This window comes from Podarcis gaigeae (genome assembly GCF_964106915.1).
Source record: "Podarcis gaigeae genome assembly, chromosome: 7".
Classification (NCBI taxonomy): domain Eukaryota; kingdom Metazoa; phylum Chordata; class Lepidosauria; order Squamata; family Lacertidae; genus Podarcis; species Podarcis gaigeae.
The window spans coordinates 78461003-78477046 of NC_139683.1; the positions used below are offsets into that span (position 1 = coordinate 78461003).

Here is a 16044-nt window from a genome sequence, read left to right on the forward strand (position 1 = left end):
AGGGAATCGCCACGCAACAAGTACAAACAAAATCAAAAACCATAGAGTACAATGTTGACAAAGGCACAATGATAAAATTCTGTGACAAAGACAGAACTGCTGATTTGCCAGGGATGTGTCCATAAAATAGGTGCTATCCCTGGTAAGAAGCGTAGTTGGAGCATATGATGAAATTCTATTCACATTGTTGTTTCAAGCAGCAACTGCAGTTAAAAAGTTGGCTTGTTGTAGCTAAACTTGCCAGCAATGCAGTTTTTAGGATTAATCAACTTGGTCTTGATTAACTGACGGAGGTCAATTTTCCATTTGCAGGCTGCTACTTAAAGCAAGTTTGTGTATTTGGGAATGTGTTTTGGTCATGGAGCAGCCCTTCTCAAATTGCTTACTAACCAAAGATAATAAACACTTGTGGGGAGTGTGGCGGCAAACTCCCCCATGAGCTTCCCATTCACTAACACTGGAATTGGCTCTTTGCCGAAGTTGGCTCTTTCCAAATTGCCATTTTTTAAAAATTTATGTTTCTCATACTTAAAAAAAAATAATAATTCAGAAGCACAAAAATTGCAAAGTGATGCTCTGTAACAGTGGTATATGTTCCTGCCCTTTCACTGCAGTGGTTAAAATGGTTGCATGGAACTACAAAGACTTTCAAGGCCTCTTAAGTTTCTAAATGGGGAAAATGCTAGAGCGAGTGACCTTGGAGCTTACTCAAAGACAGGTAACTGAGCATTAATGGAGGCAGTAGGCTTGCGGGCTGCTCAACCACTTACATACCTGGCTGTAATTCATTCTCAGGCAGTTAGGATGAGTAAGTGCCTTGGCTGGTACTTATCACAGGCAGTAAAAGGTGAAAGTGAGAAGGTGAATGCAATTTGTTTACCACTTGCAGTGTGAAATTATTCCTTTGCTTGCATAGGCATCTGCCACGTTGGGGAAGCATTGCTAAGAAGAAATTGGACATTTCTTTTGAATAAGGTCATAATACTAGTCTTAACAGTGTTTTCTCCCCTCTTTTCCCTCATCTGTCATCTATCTTTTGTTCAATATGTTTTTCAGTAGATCCTTTTATTTAGAGTTTCCTTACAGGCAGTGGGAGAGATACTCACGAGCTAGAATCAGGCATAGATATTGTTTTAAAATATCAAGTTGCTTTATAACTCTGCATGTGTGTAGGTTAGATCATGTCCTGGTTATATGTGTTATTTTAATCAGATCCTTGCCTCAAGTATGCTTTTGCGTGGGGTTCACTCCCATCAGTACATGTCAGTCAATGTTTCATTTAATTGCAAGAACGAACGCTGCTTTCTGTCTAACTCTTGCCTGAAGATGGTTGGCTCTGCAGTATTGGAGATTCATGGATGTGACACTTCTGTAACAGTGGCTAGGATATTGTTCCTTGTCTCCAGCTTCCTGATCTGCAAAGGTCATCCAAGCAAAGGTTGAGAGAGTGCGCCTGAAAGAGGTTGCCAAAGCCCAAGACCTCAAAATGTGGCACACATACTTTTGCATATTATGCATTCTGGATCTACTTGATGCATAATAGCATAACTATTACTCTACGTTACAGTGTGCATATTAACTATTCATACTGCAGTACCAGCTGAGACAAGTAGGACTGTGCATCTGCTTCCTATCTCCATGGGGTCTGGGCCTCCTTCACCTCTTCAATCCTTAGTGATGGTGGGCAATCAGCAGTTATGTGCTTTTCCCGGTTTCTGCTCAGTGCAGCAGTACAGCAAGCACTGACACAATAGATAATTGTGCCTTGATGAGAAGGAAAATAATTCAGACTGAAATCCAAAGCCACAGCTCTGCAGAGCTACTTCCAGAGCCGGGCCATTCCTGGTGGCAGAAGATGGAGCAGGCAGATCAGGGCCAATCACCCAGGTCAGGTGTGACTGGCTATGAGAGCAATTCAAGGTCTTGTGGATCCCAGGCCAGATCCGCTCCCTTCCTCCCTTGGGATGCCTCATTTGGGGGCAAAGATACATGCCACCAGTGGACCTTCAGCCATCAGCAATGGGGAGCCCAGCAGAAAGACCTCCATCCAGTCCACTCCATCTGCCCCAAATGGGGAGTTTGAATTACAGTCTAATCCGTTGATGGAAAAAGTTAAAGTCTTTAAATATCTTGGCCTTCTTTTTCAGTCAAGAGGGTCATGGGGAGCACATCAGAAATATGCAAAGGAAACAGCGTCTGAAAGCCAGCGCCAAAATTCTGACACACTTTTTTCCATACAAAAGGTGGCAATCACATGCCTTCAGCACTTGAAGTGTTTAAAGCTAACACAGTTATTATATGGGGCTCAGATTTGGACAGCCACTCACCTTGGATCTGCAGAAGCTGTTCAATCTAAGTTCCTAAGGCAAAAAATTTCTGTTCCATCCTGTGTTCCAAATGCTTCATTGCGCTTGGAGGCTAATCTGCCCTCTGTTGAATTACAGATTTGGTGTAGGACATTTAATTATTGCTGTCTGAGGCTCATCCACGTTTCTGTTTGCCCTGTGCTTTCTTCCATTTGTCCCGAGATTTCTAGGCAATCTGTAGAAAACCCAGTTGACATTTGTTCCAATTCAGTGGCAAGCAGTGGGTTTTCCTGGGGGAAGTGGTGACACAAAAGAAAAAACTTCTCAGGTCTGTGCCTGGAAATCACAGGAGAAATGGGAGTGTGGATGAGCCCCAAATACTTCTCATTTATTTGGCAATAAGTAAGATTCAATCACCTGTACACTAGTCACAAAAGCAGTTCTAGCAGGTTAGGGGAAACAACACCCTAAACCCATTTCCCTGATGTGCTCATATTATGTATGATGGGAATGTTTAATCTGGGAGAGTATTCAAAATGTGATCCACCAATTGCAGTCTAAAGAGCTACAGCCCAGCAAGAGGGAGAAAGTGTAGGGTTTCAGCTGTGAAGGAAGGAGCTTCTATTTGCATTCTGGTCAGATTAGCACCCAGGTGTTGTTTGTTTGTTTGTTTGTTTGTTTGTTTGTTTGTTAGGCTTGTTTTGTTTTTACATAACTTGGTCCCAACTTTGAGCTTGTTAGTTGTGCTTCAAGCTTCAGATTTGGACAGCTGTGTGGAAAATAATAATAATATTATGACATTATCACAAACGCCTACATAAGAACACTACGCTGTTAATCTTAATTATTAATTGACTTTAGTACTTAGTGAAGCATATCCATGATGCACAGTGCTAATTAACATCAGTGGAGTATTAACCAGAAAATCTGCTACAGTGGGGGTGGAGTTCCCGATTAAACCTCTGTGCACCTAAGCTTTGCTCCCCTAGTTATTTCAAATAGCTTCCCCCTCCCTGTCCCTCTCCAATTTACAGATTTATAGGGAGACTTGAAGAAAAGAACTATCTCCTCTACATGTTTCCAAAATTTTTGCATCTTTCTCTTTAACACAGGGTGAATGTAAACAACTGTCATGGGCCCTTTGGTTCCATAAGGTTCAGGTATAAGATGGCAGCCCCAGATAGATGGAGTAGGAAGGAAGATGGAGCAGATAGGAGGCAGGCACTTGGGGATCAAGGATGCAGGTCCTTCACTTGGAACTAGAAATTAAGAGAGGTGGAAGCCCTCTCCTGTGGAGCACAGAGACCCATTAGCTGGGCAGGGTGCTCTGACCAACCAGAGGAAGGAGAAGTTGAATAAGAGAAGTTGGAGGGGCAGGACATAGTCTTGTTTCTGCATGCTCAGCATTGCCTTCAGAGGTGGGATCAGATGCACTCACCGAAAAGGAGCCCAGTGTAGTGTAGTGGTTAAGAGCAGTGGGCTCGTAATCTGGTGAACTGTGTTCGATTCCCCGCTCCTCCACATGCAGCTGCTGGGTGACCTTGGGCTAATCACACTTCTTTGAAGTCTCTCAGCCCCACTCACCTCACAGAGTGTTTGTTGTGGGGGAGGAAGGGAAGGAGATTGTGAGCCACTTTGAGACTCCTTCAGGTAGTGATAAAGAGGGATATCAAATCCAAGCTCCTCCTCCTCTTCTTCTTCTTAGGTTTTCACATGCAGCAAACTTGTAGGGTGAGAGAGTGTCATGAGTGAGCCCTCCCTGCCTCAACTTTAAAAGTTTGATGACTGGCGAGTCAACTTTGGGGGGCATCTTTGTAGCAGCTTCCACTTGGTTAGGTATCTCTTGCCTTGCTCGTGAACCCTGAAACCTTGACTGGGGCTCCTACCTCTAGTTCGAAGCACTAGCACCGAAGATACTCTCTGCATTCCCTGCTTAATGGCCTCTATTTGTTTCGTTTGTTATCTCCTGTTCTCTCTTACTTGCTTTCCTTTCCTCAACTTTGCTCCTCTTTGGGGACTTTGGCTGCCTTTCCTTCTGTGATAGGAACCTGACAGCAACCAACGTGTCCTCTGTAGAAGTTTGCCCTTTTAACACTGTCTTTAAGTGCAGCAGTATAGAGTGTTTTGTCGCTTCTTCTCGATTGCTTGTTTCATTTAGTGGATTCATATCCTGCTTTTCCACTTTTCAAAGTGGCTTATAGTATTTTTTTAAAATGTTGTTAATCCGTTTTAAGCCATTCACTCATAACAAAACACTACCCGCCCAGCCAGAGGAGGAAAAGCTGCCTGGACTTGTACCCATGGAGTGGTACCCATCTCTCTCACCTGAAGTCTGCACCGCAATACAATTGGTGTTGTTTGTCTGGCAGCGGAGAGTCTGCTGTCTTCTTGAAAGTTTTCTCACATGTCCGCATCAGTTTCCAGATATACACATGTTTTAAAAGACCACATTTTTCTGCCTAGTTCCATAGCAAGTGGGAATAATAGTATTGTCAACTTGCCAATTTCCTTGTAACTCCTGCAGATACCGAGTATTTATTGATACCTTTGTCCGGGCAATCTAGAAACTGCTATAGCTGAATTATACAGTGTTGATACATAATTAATGTGAGCAGTTCAAAACTGGTGTTCCAGTCATTGTTCTGGGCAATAATTCTGATGACAGCTGTCACCATACACCATGAAATCAATTCGTAAGTGCAGGTGGTGCCTCATGTCCCTGAAGGTGGCTTATTTGGTTCCCTCCAAGTGGTGGCGGGAGGAATTTCTCTTCCATCACCTGTCCAGCTGCTTTGATTGGAATTTCATCATCACCATCAAACCTTTTATTGGCATCACATACAAACATCCATAGCAAATCAATACAGACTTACCGCCTTCCCAGTGACACAAAAACATTTGTCAAATGAAAGAGGCATGTTGGGATACGCTACTCTCAGCCATCCTAACGAAATATCATTTGATTGGAATTTTATTCTTCCCATGTCAAGAGCTTTTATTTCCCATAGTTCCTTTGAAAGCAAATAAAGCAGGCTAATGTGCTCTCTCCTTTCTAACTGCTATCTAAAAACTATTGATACCTTAAAACTCTCATTGACTATCAGCCACTGATTTTGAATTTAATTTGAACATTAATGTTGCAGATAAGAAGACAAGGAGGAATACAGTTACTGGTGGACCTATTGGACCATCGAATGACAGAAGTCCACCGTAGTGCCTGTGGAGCGCTGAGGAATTTGGTGTATGGGAAAGCCAACGACGACAACAAAATTGCTTTGAAAAACTGTGGGGGTATTCCAGCACTAGTACGATTACTGCGCAAGACTACAGATTTGGAAATCAGAGAACTAGTCACAGGTTTGACTATCTTTTCATTTATTGTACTGTGTGCTAAGGATTAGCAGTTCGCTTCTGCATTTGCTTAGCTGAGGAAGACATTTCAATGAGGTTAAGCAGGCCTAAGTTTCCTGGTGAATTGTGGTGAAGTTATTTTAAGAATGTACTTGTGAGAAATGGCTAAGGGCAATCTTGTGCTTGCAAACATGTATATCATATACTGTACATGTATTCATTAGGAAGCCAGGTTTCTTGTCAGGTATAATTTCAGTGGCAGATACTGGGCAATGTGTGGAAAAACAAGTGGTACAATGGTGCGTTGTTTCGGCCACAATTTTTTTCCACGCTCCTGCTGTTTCTAATGAGTTACTGAATTGAAAACTATAGGCAGGCTTGGTGGGGCAGAATTAAACTCCCTCAAAACATGTAATGTGGTGGTTGGGTTGTTGTTTTTTTGTTTTTTTTTAACATTCTATTTTAAGACTTTCAGGACCCTTTTTTAAATGATTTAAGCCTCTTTTAATACCTCTGTCCCAAGAAAATAATCATGAGTTGCTCACATTTTTCCCTCACTGCAGGCTATGTGACTCATGGTTATGGATTCTAAATGCAGAATTTTAAACATACGTACATTGAATTCCATGTCTTAATCATCCGGCCTTTCATCTCTTACCTGTTGGGCAGAATTAATTAGATTCTTCTTGTCGTAAGGATGCTGTGCTACATGGTGTTCAGGAGCTGGTTCCTAATGAGTGACAGAATTACTGGCAGACCCAGTAAAGTGAAAACTGGTAGTTCATTGTCAATGTACTGCTTCAGTGCTTGGTTGTGTTATCTGCCCCCTGCCTTCAGGGAGTAATATGCAAACTTACTATGAACAAATGAGGAGCAGGCTGCTAATCATCTTAATCAACTACATCCAACTTGCACAGTGGATATCTGCTGATGTGAGAGATGAGTTCCCTTTACCCTTTTTCCTTTTTTAAAAAAAGGCATTTTTTATGTCCTTCCCTCTCAATATATGTTGTATTCTTGAAACATACTGAACTAATGCAGGGAAAAAATCCCAGCCAATAATGTTTTAAACTAGTTGCTTTTAAATTGTATTATGCTTTTGTTGACATTCTGTCACAGAATGAGGCAGAGTATACAATAGTTAGTGGCTGAAGCATAAATCACATGGACATTTAAGTATATTAGGAAACTGCACAAAACAAGCTGCATTGTCCCAGCCTGTGAGCCTCAGTGAAACCGCCTCAGCTCTCAGGATAAGAGCTGAGGCAGTTTCACCCGGTGTCTCGTGGGCAGAGGCCAATGTTTTCTTTTCAACATTGTGGTATATCGCCAAACCACAATGTTTAGCTGGCAATACACAGCAACGTTGAAAAGCTGCTATTGCCCAGTCCTAATCAGCAGTCGGTGCACAGAAGAAAAATAACGCAAAGTTTTGTGATGTTTCTGCTTCAGGTGTGCTTAACCTTTCCAAAAAGCAAACTAACAAATAGTTCCATGTAGGTGACATATCTATGGTCTAAGCCAGGTGTGAAGAACTTCTGGCCCTCCAGCATCTTGCTAGGGTTTTCCAACCCTACAACTCCCATCACCCCTGGCTCTTACCATGCTTGGGAGTTGTAGTTCAGCAACATCCGGAGGGGCGAAGGTTCCTCAGTCTTGTTCTCAGGTAGGGAGCACCTCTGCTTGTGGAACTTGCCAGCTGCGGCCAAGCTTGTGGAGGCATCTTAATGGGTGACTCCATGTAGTCAAGTAATACAGTCCGCTTAACGTTTGAGTATTTTACAAATACCTCACAAAATACAGCAAATAGTTTATAGAGCTCAGGTTACCCATTTCCTATCCAGCCCACAAAAGTTTGATTTTTCTGTGAATTTACATGTCTAAGCAAGGTTATGGCAATTACACCATCATTAAAAGGTTTCTAATTAACATAAACAAGCATGAAGACTATTCGGCTCAGAATAATTAGTGCAGATAGAAAGCACATCTGAGACGTGGAGCATCAGGCCTCCCCTGACAAACCTGTAGCCAGGTGGCCTTTGTCCAGTGTTTCCCCTCACTTAGATCAAAGAGAGGGGAGTGGCAAATTGAATAATCCAGGCAGAGAAAATGGCAAATGCAGCAATGGATGACTGAGACTTGTCACTCCTCTTAATGTCATGAATGAATGAATCTTTATTTGCCTCAGCCTTCGGCCATAGCAATAAAACAACAATACGATATGCAAAGAATAGAAATAAAAAGTCAATTATGCAAAATACATTTTAGGGTTTTGAATGTTATGAGATTAAAGAAGCCAGTTTGAAATCCACTTTCTGTGAGCTTTCATCCACCTTGATTTATCGATAGTGAGAAATAGTTCCTATTCATCTGGCTGCCAACATTAAGGCCTGTAACAGTTTAATATTCTATTGACATCTGGGATGTAAGAAAATGGCTTACACCAAGACAGACCATTGGTCTTTCTAGCTCAGTGACCGGCTGTCTCTCTCTAGGTCTCTGTCTTCCCGCCCCGACCTGGCCACAGTGATCCATGTGACGGTCACCTCCAGGCTTGACTACTGTAATTCGCTCTACGCGGGGCTGCCCTTGAAGCTGTCCCAGAAACTCCAGCGGGTGCAGAATGCTGCAGCGAGGCTCCTCACGGGGTCTCTGCCATGGGAGCATATTCACCCAGTGCTTTTCAAGCTGCACTGGCTCCCGGTGGAGTTCAGGGTCAGATTTAAGGTGCTGCTTTTGACCTTTAAAGCCCTTCACGGCCTAGGACCCTCGTACCTACAGGACCACCTCTCCCAGTATGCCTCACGGAGAGCCTCAAGGTCCATAAACAGCAACACCCTAGAGGTCCCGGGCCCTAAGGAAGTCAGATTAGCCTCAACCAGAGCCAGGGCCTTTTCAACACTGGCTCCGTCCTGGTGGAACGCTCTGCCTCATGAGACCAAGGCCCTGCAGGATCTGATTTCTTTCCGCAGAGCCTGTAAGATAGAGTTGTTCCACCTGGCCTTTGGCCAGCATTTTGCAGAAGGGCCAACAAGTGCAGAAGGGCCAGCGTCTGACTGCACCAACTGACATACTCCCAAGTGAGCCTGGGTACAAATGGCCCTTCTTCCCCAACTTTGAAAGGCAACAAAATACTTGGGTACACCCCATCCCACAATACTTCAGCTGCTCACTTCTATTACTTGTGTCTTGGCTCGTAAACGGCTGAAGGGCATGAGCCTGACAAAGACTTTGTTGCTATTTACACTTGAGAATTAGTTTGGTCCATGGTTTAGTTAGTCTGATAATAGGCTAGATCGGTATTTCCCAACCTTGGGGTGCCCAGCTGTTTTCGGACTACAATTCCCATCATCCCTGACTTAGCTAGGGATGATGGGAGTTGTAGTCCAAAAACAGCTGGGCACCCCAAGGTTGGGAAACAATGGTAGAGACTGGCCATTTTTCAGCTCCCTGATCCTAGCATATTTGACATGTTTGGGAAGACCACCACCCATTAGCTTATAAGGAAAGGTTTGCACACAGATGTCATTGATGGAGGCAGCCGGGGGGGGGGGGCACACAAACGCGAATCCCACGTGTGCTTTATAGCCACACTTGTGGTTTGAGAGCCACTGGTTTAGGAAGCCTCAATAATATTCTGTTGGGAGCCGCCCAGAGTGGCTGGGGAAACCCAGCCAGATGGGCGGGGTATAAAAATAAATTATTATTATTATTATTATTATTATTATTATTATTATTATTATGTGTGTTTATTCCAGTTGTAGAATGGAACTCAAGAAAACGTAGTTTGCCTTTCCCTCACAACAACCTGAAGCTGAGAGAGGGCAGTGGGCTAAAATATCACTCAATGAGTCTCTTGGCAACTCATTTAGCTCTTTCCTAAATAGGTCAAGTATTTTGCAATCACTTGGTTAAGTTCTTGCAAAAGCTCAAACTTTGTTCAATCACTCATGAAAGACCTGGCAGGGTTCACTGGTTTATACCTGCTATCCCAAGGGGGAAGAAAGCTTACCTTTGGCAGGTAAGTTTTATTCTTCCTGCAGGTGGACTGGTCCAAGCAGCCCTACTGGGGAAATTACGCTATTTGTGTTCGTTTCTACTGGGGAAATTGCCGTCTGACACTTAGCTTATGTTAATAATAATAATAATAATAATTTTTTATTTATACCCCGCCCTCCCCAGCCAAGGCCGGGCTCAGAGCGGCTTACAAGCAATAATAAAATCAAGATGAATGATTACAACTTAAAAACAAAAATAAAATACAACATTAAAATAATAGAACATTAAAATATTAAAATGTAGCCTCATCGCAGGAGGAGAAGGGAAAGAAAGAGGAAAAAAGAGAGAGAGAGAGAGAGAGAGAGAGAGAGAGAGAGAGGGAATCAAATTGGCTCCAAGCCAAAGGCCAGGCGGAACAACTCTGTCTTACAGGCTCTGCGGAAAGAAATCAGATCCTGCAGGGCCCTGGTCTCATGAGGCAGAGCGTTCCACCAGGACGGAGCCAGTGTTGAAAAGGCCCTGGCTCTGGTTGAGGCTAATCTGACTTCCTTAGGGCCCGGGACCTCTAGGGTGTTGCTATTTATGGACCTTAAGGCTCTCCATGAGGCATACTGGGAGAGGTGGTCCTGTAGGTACGAGGGTCCTAGGCCGTGAAGGGCTTTAAAGGTCAAAAGCAGCACCTTAAATCTGACCCTGTACTCCACCGGGAGCCAGTGCAGCTTGAAAAGCACTGGATGAATATGCTCCCATGGCAGAGACCCCGTGAGGAGCCTCGCTGCAGCATTCTGCACCCGCTGGAGTTTCTGGGACAGCTTCAAGGGCAGCCCCGCGTAGAGCGAATTACAGTAGTACCCTTACTTGATTTCTCACCCCATATCTACTCATTACAAGCAGAGACATCTTACATTTGGAGCAGAGACTGGCTTCTTCTCTGTTCCAAACTTTTCCCTTCCAGGTTGCTGTTTCCCTTGCAGAGTTTTCCAAGTGCAGCTTCGACAGGGAGCTGTAAATCGGATGTAGGGGGTGAGGGAGGGCAGCAGTTTTGTGTGTAATTTGTTAGCATTACTCCAAATAATAATAATAATAATAATAATTTTAAAATGTGTTATTTTGTTAGAGTAAAATGTGACTTAAAATTTTGTTTTAACACCCAAGAAGATTGGAAGAAAACCCACACAGAGCAGTGACTCTCACAGAGGTAAAGCGGGTAACCTCCTCTGAGGGAAAGCAATTCCAGCATATTGCTGCATTGTCTGTGACTGAATGTTCAGTTGCTCCTGTTGCAGACATTCTGCAGAACTGCCTGCCCCACAGGAGGCACACAGAATCTCACTGGGATTAATCAATGTTGTTGCTTTTTCCTACCAGCATACTTCTAGTAATCGCAAATCACAGTCCTGTTTCCAGCATCCAATCTGAAACAGTTTGTTCTGCCCACGCTACCTTCCAGGCAGTTTCACTCTGTAACATATCGGAACCCACTAGGGGGGAAAGTGCTCAGAGCAAACTTTAAAACTCCTTTGTGGAGAATAAAACCCAAACATGGAAACAAGGGAGGTCACCATATAATGGTTGTGCTGTCGAGGTAGAGCTCCTACTATCGTTGAGGAACATGATTTAGGGGTACAACGCTTTCTGCATCTGAAATTTAAAATTAAGAAGTCATTGTTTACAAGATGGTTGAAACTTTGTTTTTTTAAGAAAGGGGGAAATGACAGCATCTATCCTCTTCAAACAAGGCATGCTGATTGCTAATCATTGCCTGTGGGGGCAAGGGGGGGAGGAGAGAACAAGCTCTGGGAAATCTAGAGTGACTTCAGTTTGTGAATCAAGTGGTTTTTCTTGCTGTTTCTCATTCCTCATTTTCTTCAGCTTCAACACTTCCCTTGCCACAAACTGGAATAAAATGCAAAGCATTTTAAATAGCGTAGGATTTTGCATGGTGACATAGCATATTGTATTTGCATTCCTATGCATAACTGACTAGCAGAAATCACAAGATGTAGCTGACTAGCACACAGTTAGGTAGAAGGCTAGGCTGGGAATATTCACCATTATTGTCTAGTTCTGTGTGTGCAATAGATAGATAGATAGATAGATAGATAGATAGATAGATAGATAGATAGATAGATGATAGATAGATATTTTGGTGAGTATAGAGAAGCAATCAGTGGTGTGCGGTTTGCCAACTCCTTTACTTTTTTGAGAAGCACACTATAGAGCAGGCATGGCCAAACTTGGCCCTCCAGCTGTTTTGGGACTACAATTCCCATCATCCCTGACCACTGGTCCTGTTAGCTGAGGTTCATGGGAGTTGTAGTCCCAAAACAGCTGGAGAGCCAAGTTTGGCCATGCTTGCTATAGAGGAAAGGGAATGGGCATCATCTTTCTCTCATGACCTACTACTGTGTTCTAAATTTAAATACGAGACACAGCTAGTAGTACTTCTTGTCACATAACGAGGAAACTGCCACTGCTTTTAACTGTGAGGTATTGTAAATGAGCATGGCAGAAGAAAATGTCACCATGAAAAGTTTTCCCTCTTCATTTTTCTGCTTTCTCAGTGAAAAATTCAGTACTACCTATGCATCTTCTGAGATGTCAGGGGAAAACAAAATGTGAAAGTATTGCTCCCCCCCAATGCCCATTTCTTTCACACCCTTCCAATCAAAATCCGTTGAATTGGGAGCCATAGGAAAATACAAATCCCATGAGACCCAGTAGGATTGATAAGGCATTTCTCCATTTACGGTGGAGCAGAGACCTTCAAAGGCTCTCTTGGCCCCATCCGTGAGCCATCTCCTTCAAATCTCCTCAAGGGGTGGGGAAACTGGCAGGGAGCAGTAAGAGCAAGACCACGTTAGGACTAAGGCCTGAGTTCGAAGAGACTTGGGCCCAGTTCATAACTGGGGGCAGGGAGACAGAATTTGCCAAATTCCTAGTTCTGAATTCATTTGTAGTAATTGCAAATGTGGCTGAAATTTCTGCACACTGCTACAGCCACATTTCCTTATCCAAACCGATTGTTCATTCAGTTAAAACTCTCAGAATGAAAAGAAAGGTCACCAGGGTGGGGGTGGGGAATATAAAAGGCAGCATATTCCTCAAGGAGAGTATTTGTGCAGTTAAGATGATGTAATGTTTTCATCAGTCCCATTTGCCGAGTGCCTTTTCGTAAAGTATTTTGACATTTAGTGTAGGATGGTTATTCAGATTCGCTTAAACAGAATTATGGTTGAATGGAGGGTATCTCCTATGCCGGATTTTTAATCACTTAATCAACTTAATAAGTTTCTGCAAAAGTGCCCTTGACATTAGCTTAGTTACTGAAGTGCATAAACACAGATGTGTAATTTTTACTGCAACATCAACGGTGGCACAGCTATTTATAGTAGCCTCAAACTTTTAAGGCCTAAAGGCTTTCATACGGAAAGAAGACAGTGTGTAAGAGGAATTGTTTTAAATTCTGATAGCTCCATTAGATGTTTCATTACTTGTTCATAAGCACCGGCAGCGTGTAAGCAACTACGATGCCGTCGGTGGTCAGAAAACATGATCCGACTACGGCACGGGAGGCTGCAGCGGCAAATCGGGCAGATGAGCTCACACAAATCCTTAGGGTGGAGGTACCACAATATGTTCTGTTACTGCTTTCATAGACATTATTTAAGTGGCAAAATTACTATCATTATGGTGAGCAAGGTGTTTTGGAAGGAGAGCCTATTTATTGCAGCAGACCCACCTGAGAGAAAGAGAACATTGTCTTGTTGGGGGAGAATGGGCCATCTTGCATCAGGAGTGGCGGAAAGGCTCGCTACTACCACATAGTGCTGCGTTTAAGTGCAGCATGTTATTTTCCTCCCTAGATAGTATTCACTTATATGAGAAAAAGTAAGTAGGAAGAGCATGGCTGGGGATGGGGGCTTAAGCTGCCCTTGGAGAATGCAGGACCTGGTTTCAGGGACACATTCTGCATGAAGAAAAGGATCTTTGTATTTTAGCTCTCAGTACACACATGTGCTGAGCACATGTTCTGCATTCAAAATCATCTCCAGGTTAATAGCTGGGAAAGAATACTGTGTCAGAAACCCTTGAGAACCCCCACCAATCCGAATAGACCATACAGGCCTGGATAGACCATTGATCTGACTTCGTAGAAGGCATCTCTGAAAAGTTGGATTCAAGTAAACTGTATTTAAAGATACAGGACTTCTGTTAAGTCCATATTCATGACCAAGCTTCTATTAGAATTCATCTAGACAAATTGTGAATTTTAAAAGTTCACCTTTGTTTACTTAAGAATGCAAAACACCTCCCTGTAAACAAATTTCCATGCTGAAACACTTGGAAAACCCTGAGATAAACATGTATGTATGTTTGTTTGCTTGCTTGCTTGCTTGCTTCCTTGTGGCTTTTTTAAAAGCAAACTTTCAGCATTATAGCACACAATTTTGTAGTTGAATATGAGGAAAATATTCTTATGCACTCCTTACTTATCATGTGCATGTTTTTGGCATTGGCAACTGAATAGTAAACTTGCCCGAACTCTCTTCCAAAGATAAACAGATACAGAGAGCTGGAACTGACATTTTAAATTTGGAATTCTGTTTCTGAGGGTGTGCATGGTTTTCCCCCCTGCCTAGGGTTGTGTGTGATCTTAATTATTTGAGAAAGGGCGACCTCCATCATTTCTGTGAAAAGATGACATCAGCAGAATTACTCCAGAGGGAGTCTTTCCTGCTTAAGTCTCCCTCAGCTGGTGACTCTAAATACAACTGTTTGACAATAACCTGTAGCAAAATACATTTCACAGCCTTGCCCGATTCTTCTAAGTGTGAAATATATTCTTTAAGTGTTCTTTTATCGCTATTGTTATCCCCTGTTTTGCATGTGATAACGTGAGATTGCAGAATTTACAGTTCTAAGGCACCTTGAACACTCCCTGGGTGTAAAGCCAGCAAAAGAATGAATTGAATTAAAATTAATTAATTTAGCTACAAAAGTAGTTGGCAAAAGGAATAGCAAAAGCAGTGTAAGCAGGATTTGGGTCTGATGTGGCCGGTTCTGGCCCTTCCCATAGCAGAGTCCACCCCTGCAAAAAAAATCTGCACTATCATGTGCCATCAAGAAGCTCTGTGTCCTCTGCTTGTTCAAGTTATTGTAGCAGCTGCACATTTTCCATTAGTTGAGCCTCCTCAAACAGTATACAGCGCAGTACCCTTGCCTGAATGGGAGACCGCTGGCTGCACTGCCCTCAGTTTCTGTGGCAGAAGAATAGGTCATTGAATACAACAAGCTACATTCTAATGATGCTTCTGGGGGGGGGGGGGGTTATAGCCACAGTACATTAATGGAACCTCCACTGTTCCTGGTGGGTGGGGAGCAAACAGCAGAGGTGGGCCTGTTGTTTACATGGCCTGCTTGTGGGCTTTTTGGAAGCACCTGGTTCCTTTTATGTTCTTAGGATGATTGTGTTAATTTACTTGTGTGTGGTAGCATTTCTTTCTGTTAAGTAATGTCAACAACTGTTTATTTGATTGATAATTGCTTTTAGGAGTTCTCTGGAATCTGTCATCTTGTGATGCACTAAAAATGCCAATTATCCAGGATGCCCTTGCAGTGTTGACCAATGCAGTGATCATTCCTCATTCAGGATGGGAAAACTCCCCACTCCAGGATGACCACAAAATACAGCTTCATTCATCACAGGTGCTGCGCAATGCCACTGGGTGCCTAAGGTGAGTTCTGATAACTTAAGCATTGGATATGTTCTTATGCTGAATTCTCTCTTCTTCCCTTAGCCTCCCAGGGACATTGGGTGGTATCCAAGTAAGTCATACTCAGAGTAGACCCGCCTTACTTAACGGACTTAAGTTAGTCATAGTCTGAGTACGACTTAGTCGGCTACACCCATAGAATCAATATTATCACTTCAGTCTTCCATCCATTCCACAAAAGTCTGTAGCATTTTTACTCTTTCGTTGAAATGTCATAGTAGAATTGTACAGTTCGTGCCATAACCAAGTATTTAGAGGTGCTCTGAAACAATAGCTGTAGTATGTGGTACTGATGGTTTTCTACTGTGGGTCTACAGTGAGTACAACCTGCGGGTACAACAGTGGGTACAACTTGCGAAGCACAAAACCCAACAATTTAATAATCCTATTCCCCACATTCTTGCCATGGAATGGAGCAGCAGCAAAAGTACCTGACAGATCACCATCCGTGGTTGATGGGTGGGGTTGTGTTTGACCAAGTGGGTTAAAAAAAACAACAACACCTGCACAGGCCTGTGGGTTAAAATTACTGTCACTTGCTTTAAAATTCCTGTTATGTATCTGAATTTGGGTACAAATCAACTTCAATGTTTGCACAAGAAAAGAACAGG

The 16044-nt window shown here is 43.0% G+C and overlaps 1 protein-coding gene across 6 annotated transcripts in view; it reads left to right on the forward strand.

Moving 5' to 3' along the window:
- LOC310848310 (catenin delta-2) overlaps positions 1 to 16044 on the forward strand; it is a 204860-nt gene that overhangs the window by 96012 nt on the left and 92804 nt on the right. For all 6 annotated transcript variants that reach the window (XM_083747179.1, XM_083747182.1, XM_083747181.1 and 3 more), the window contains 2 exons: positions 5450 to 5663; positions 15211 to 15394. In XM_083747179.1, the coding sequence (XP_083603305.1) occupies positions 5450 to 5663; positions 15211 to 15394 (398 nt within the window). The remainder of the gene's footprint in view (positions 1 to 5449; positions 5664 to 15210; positions 15395 to 16044) is intronic.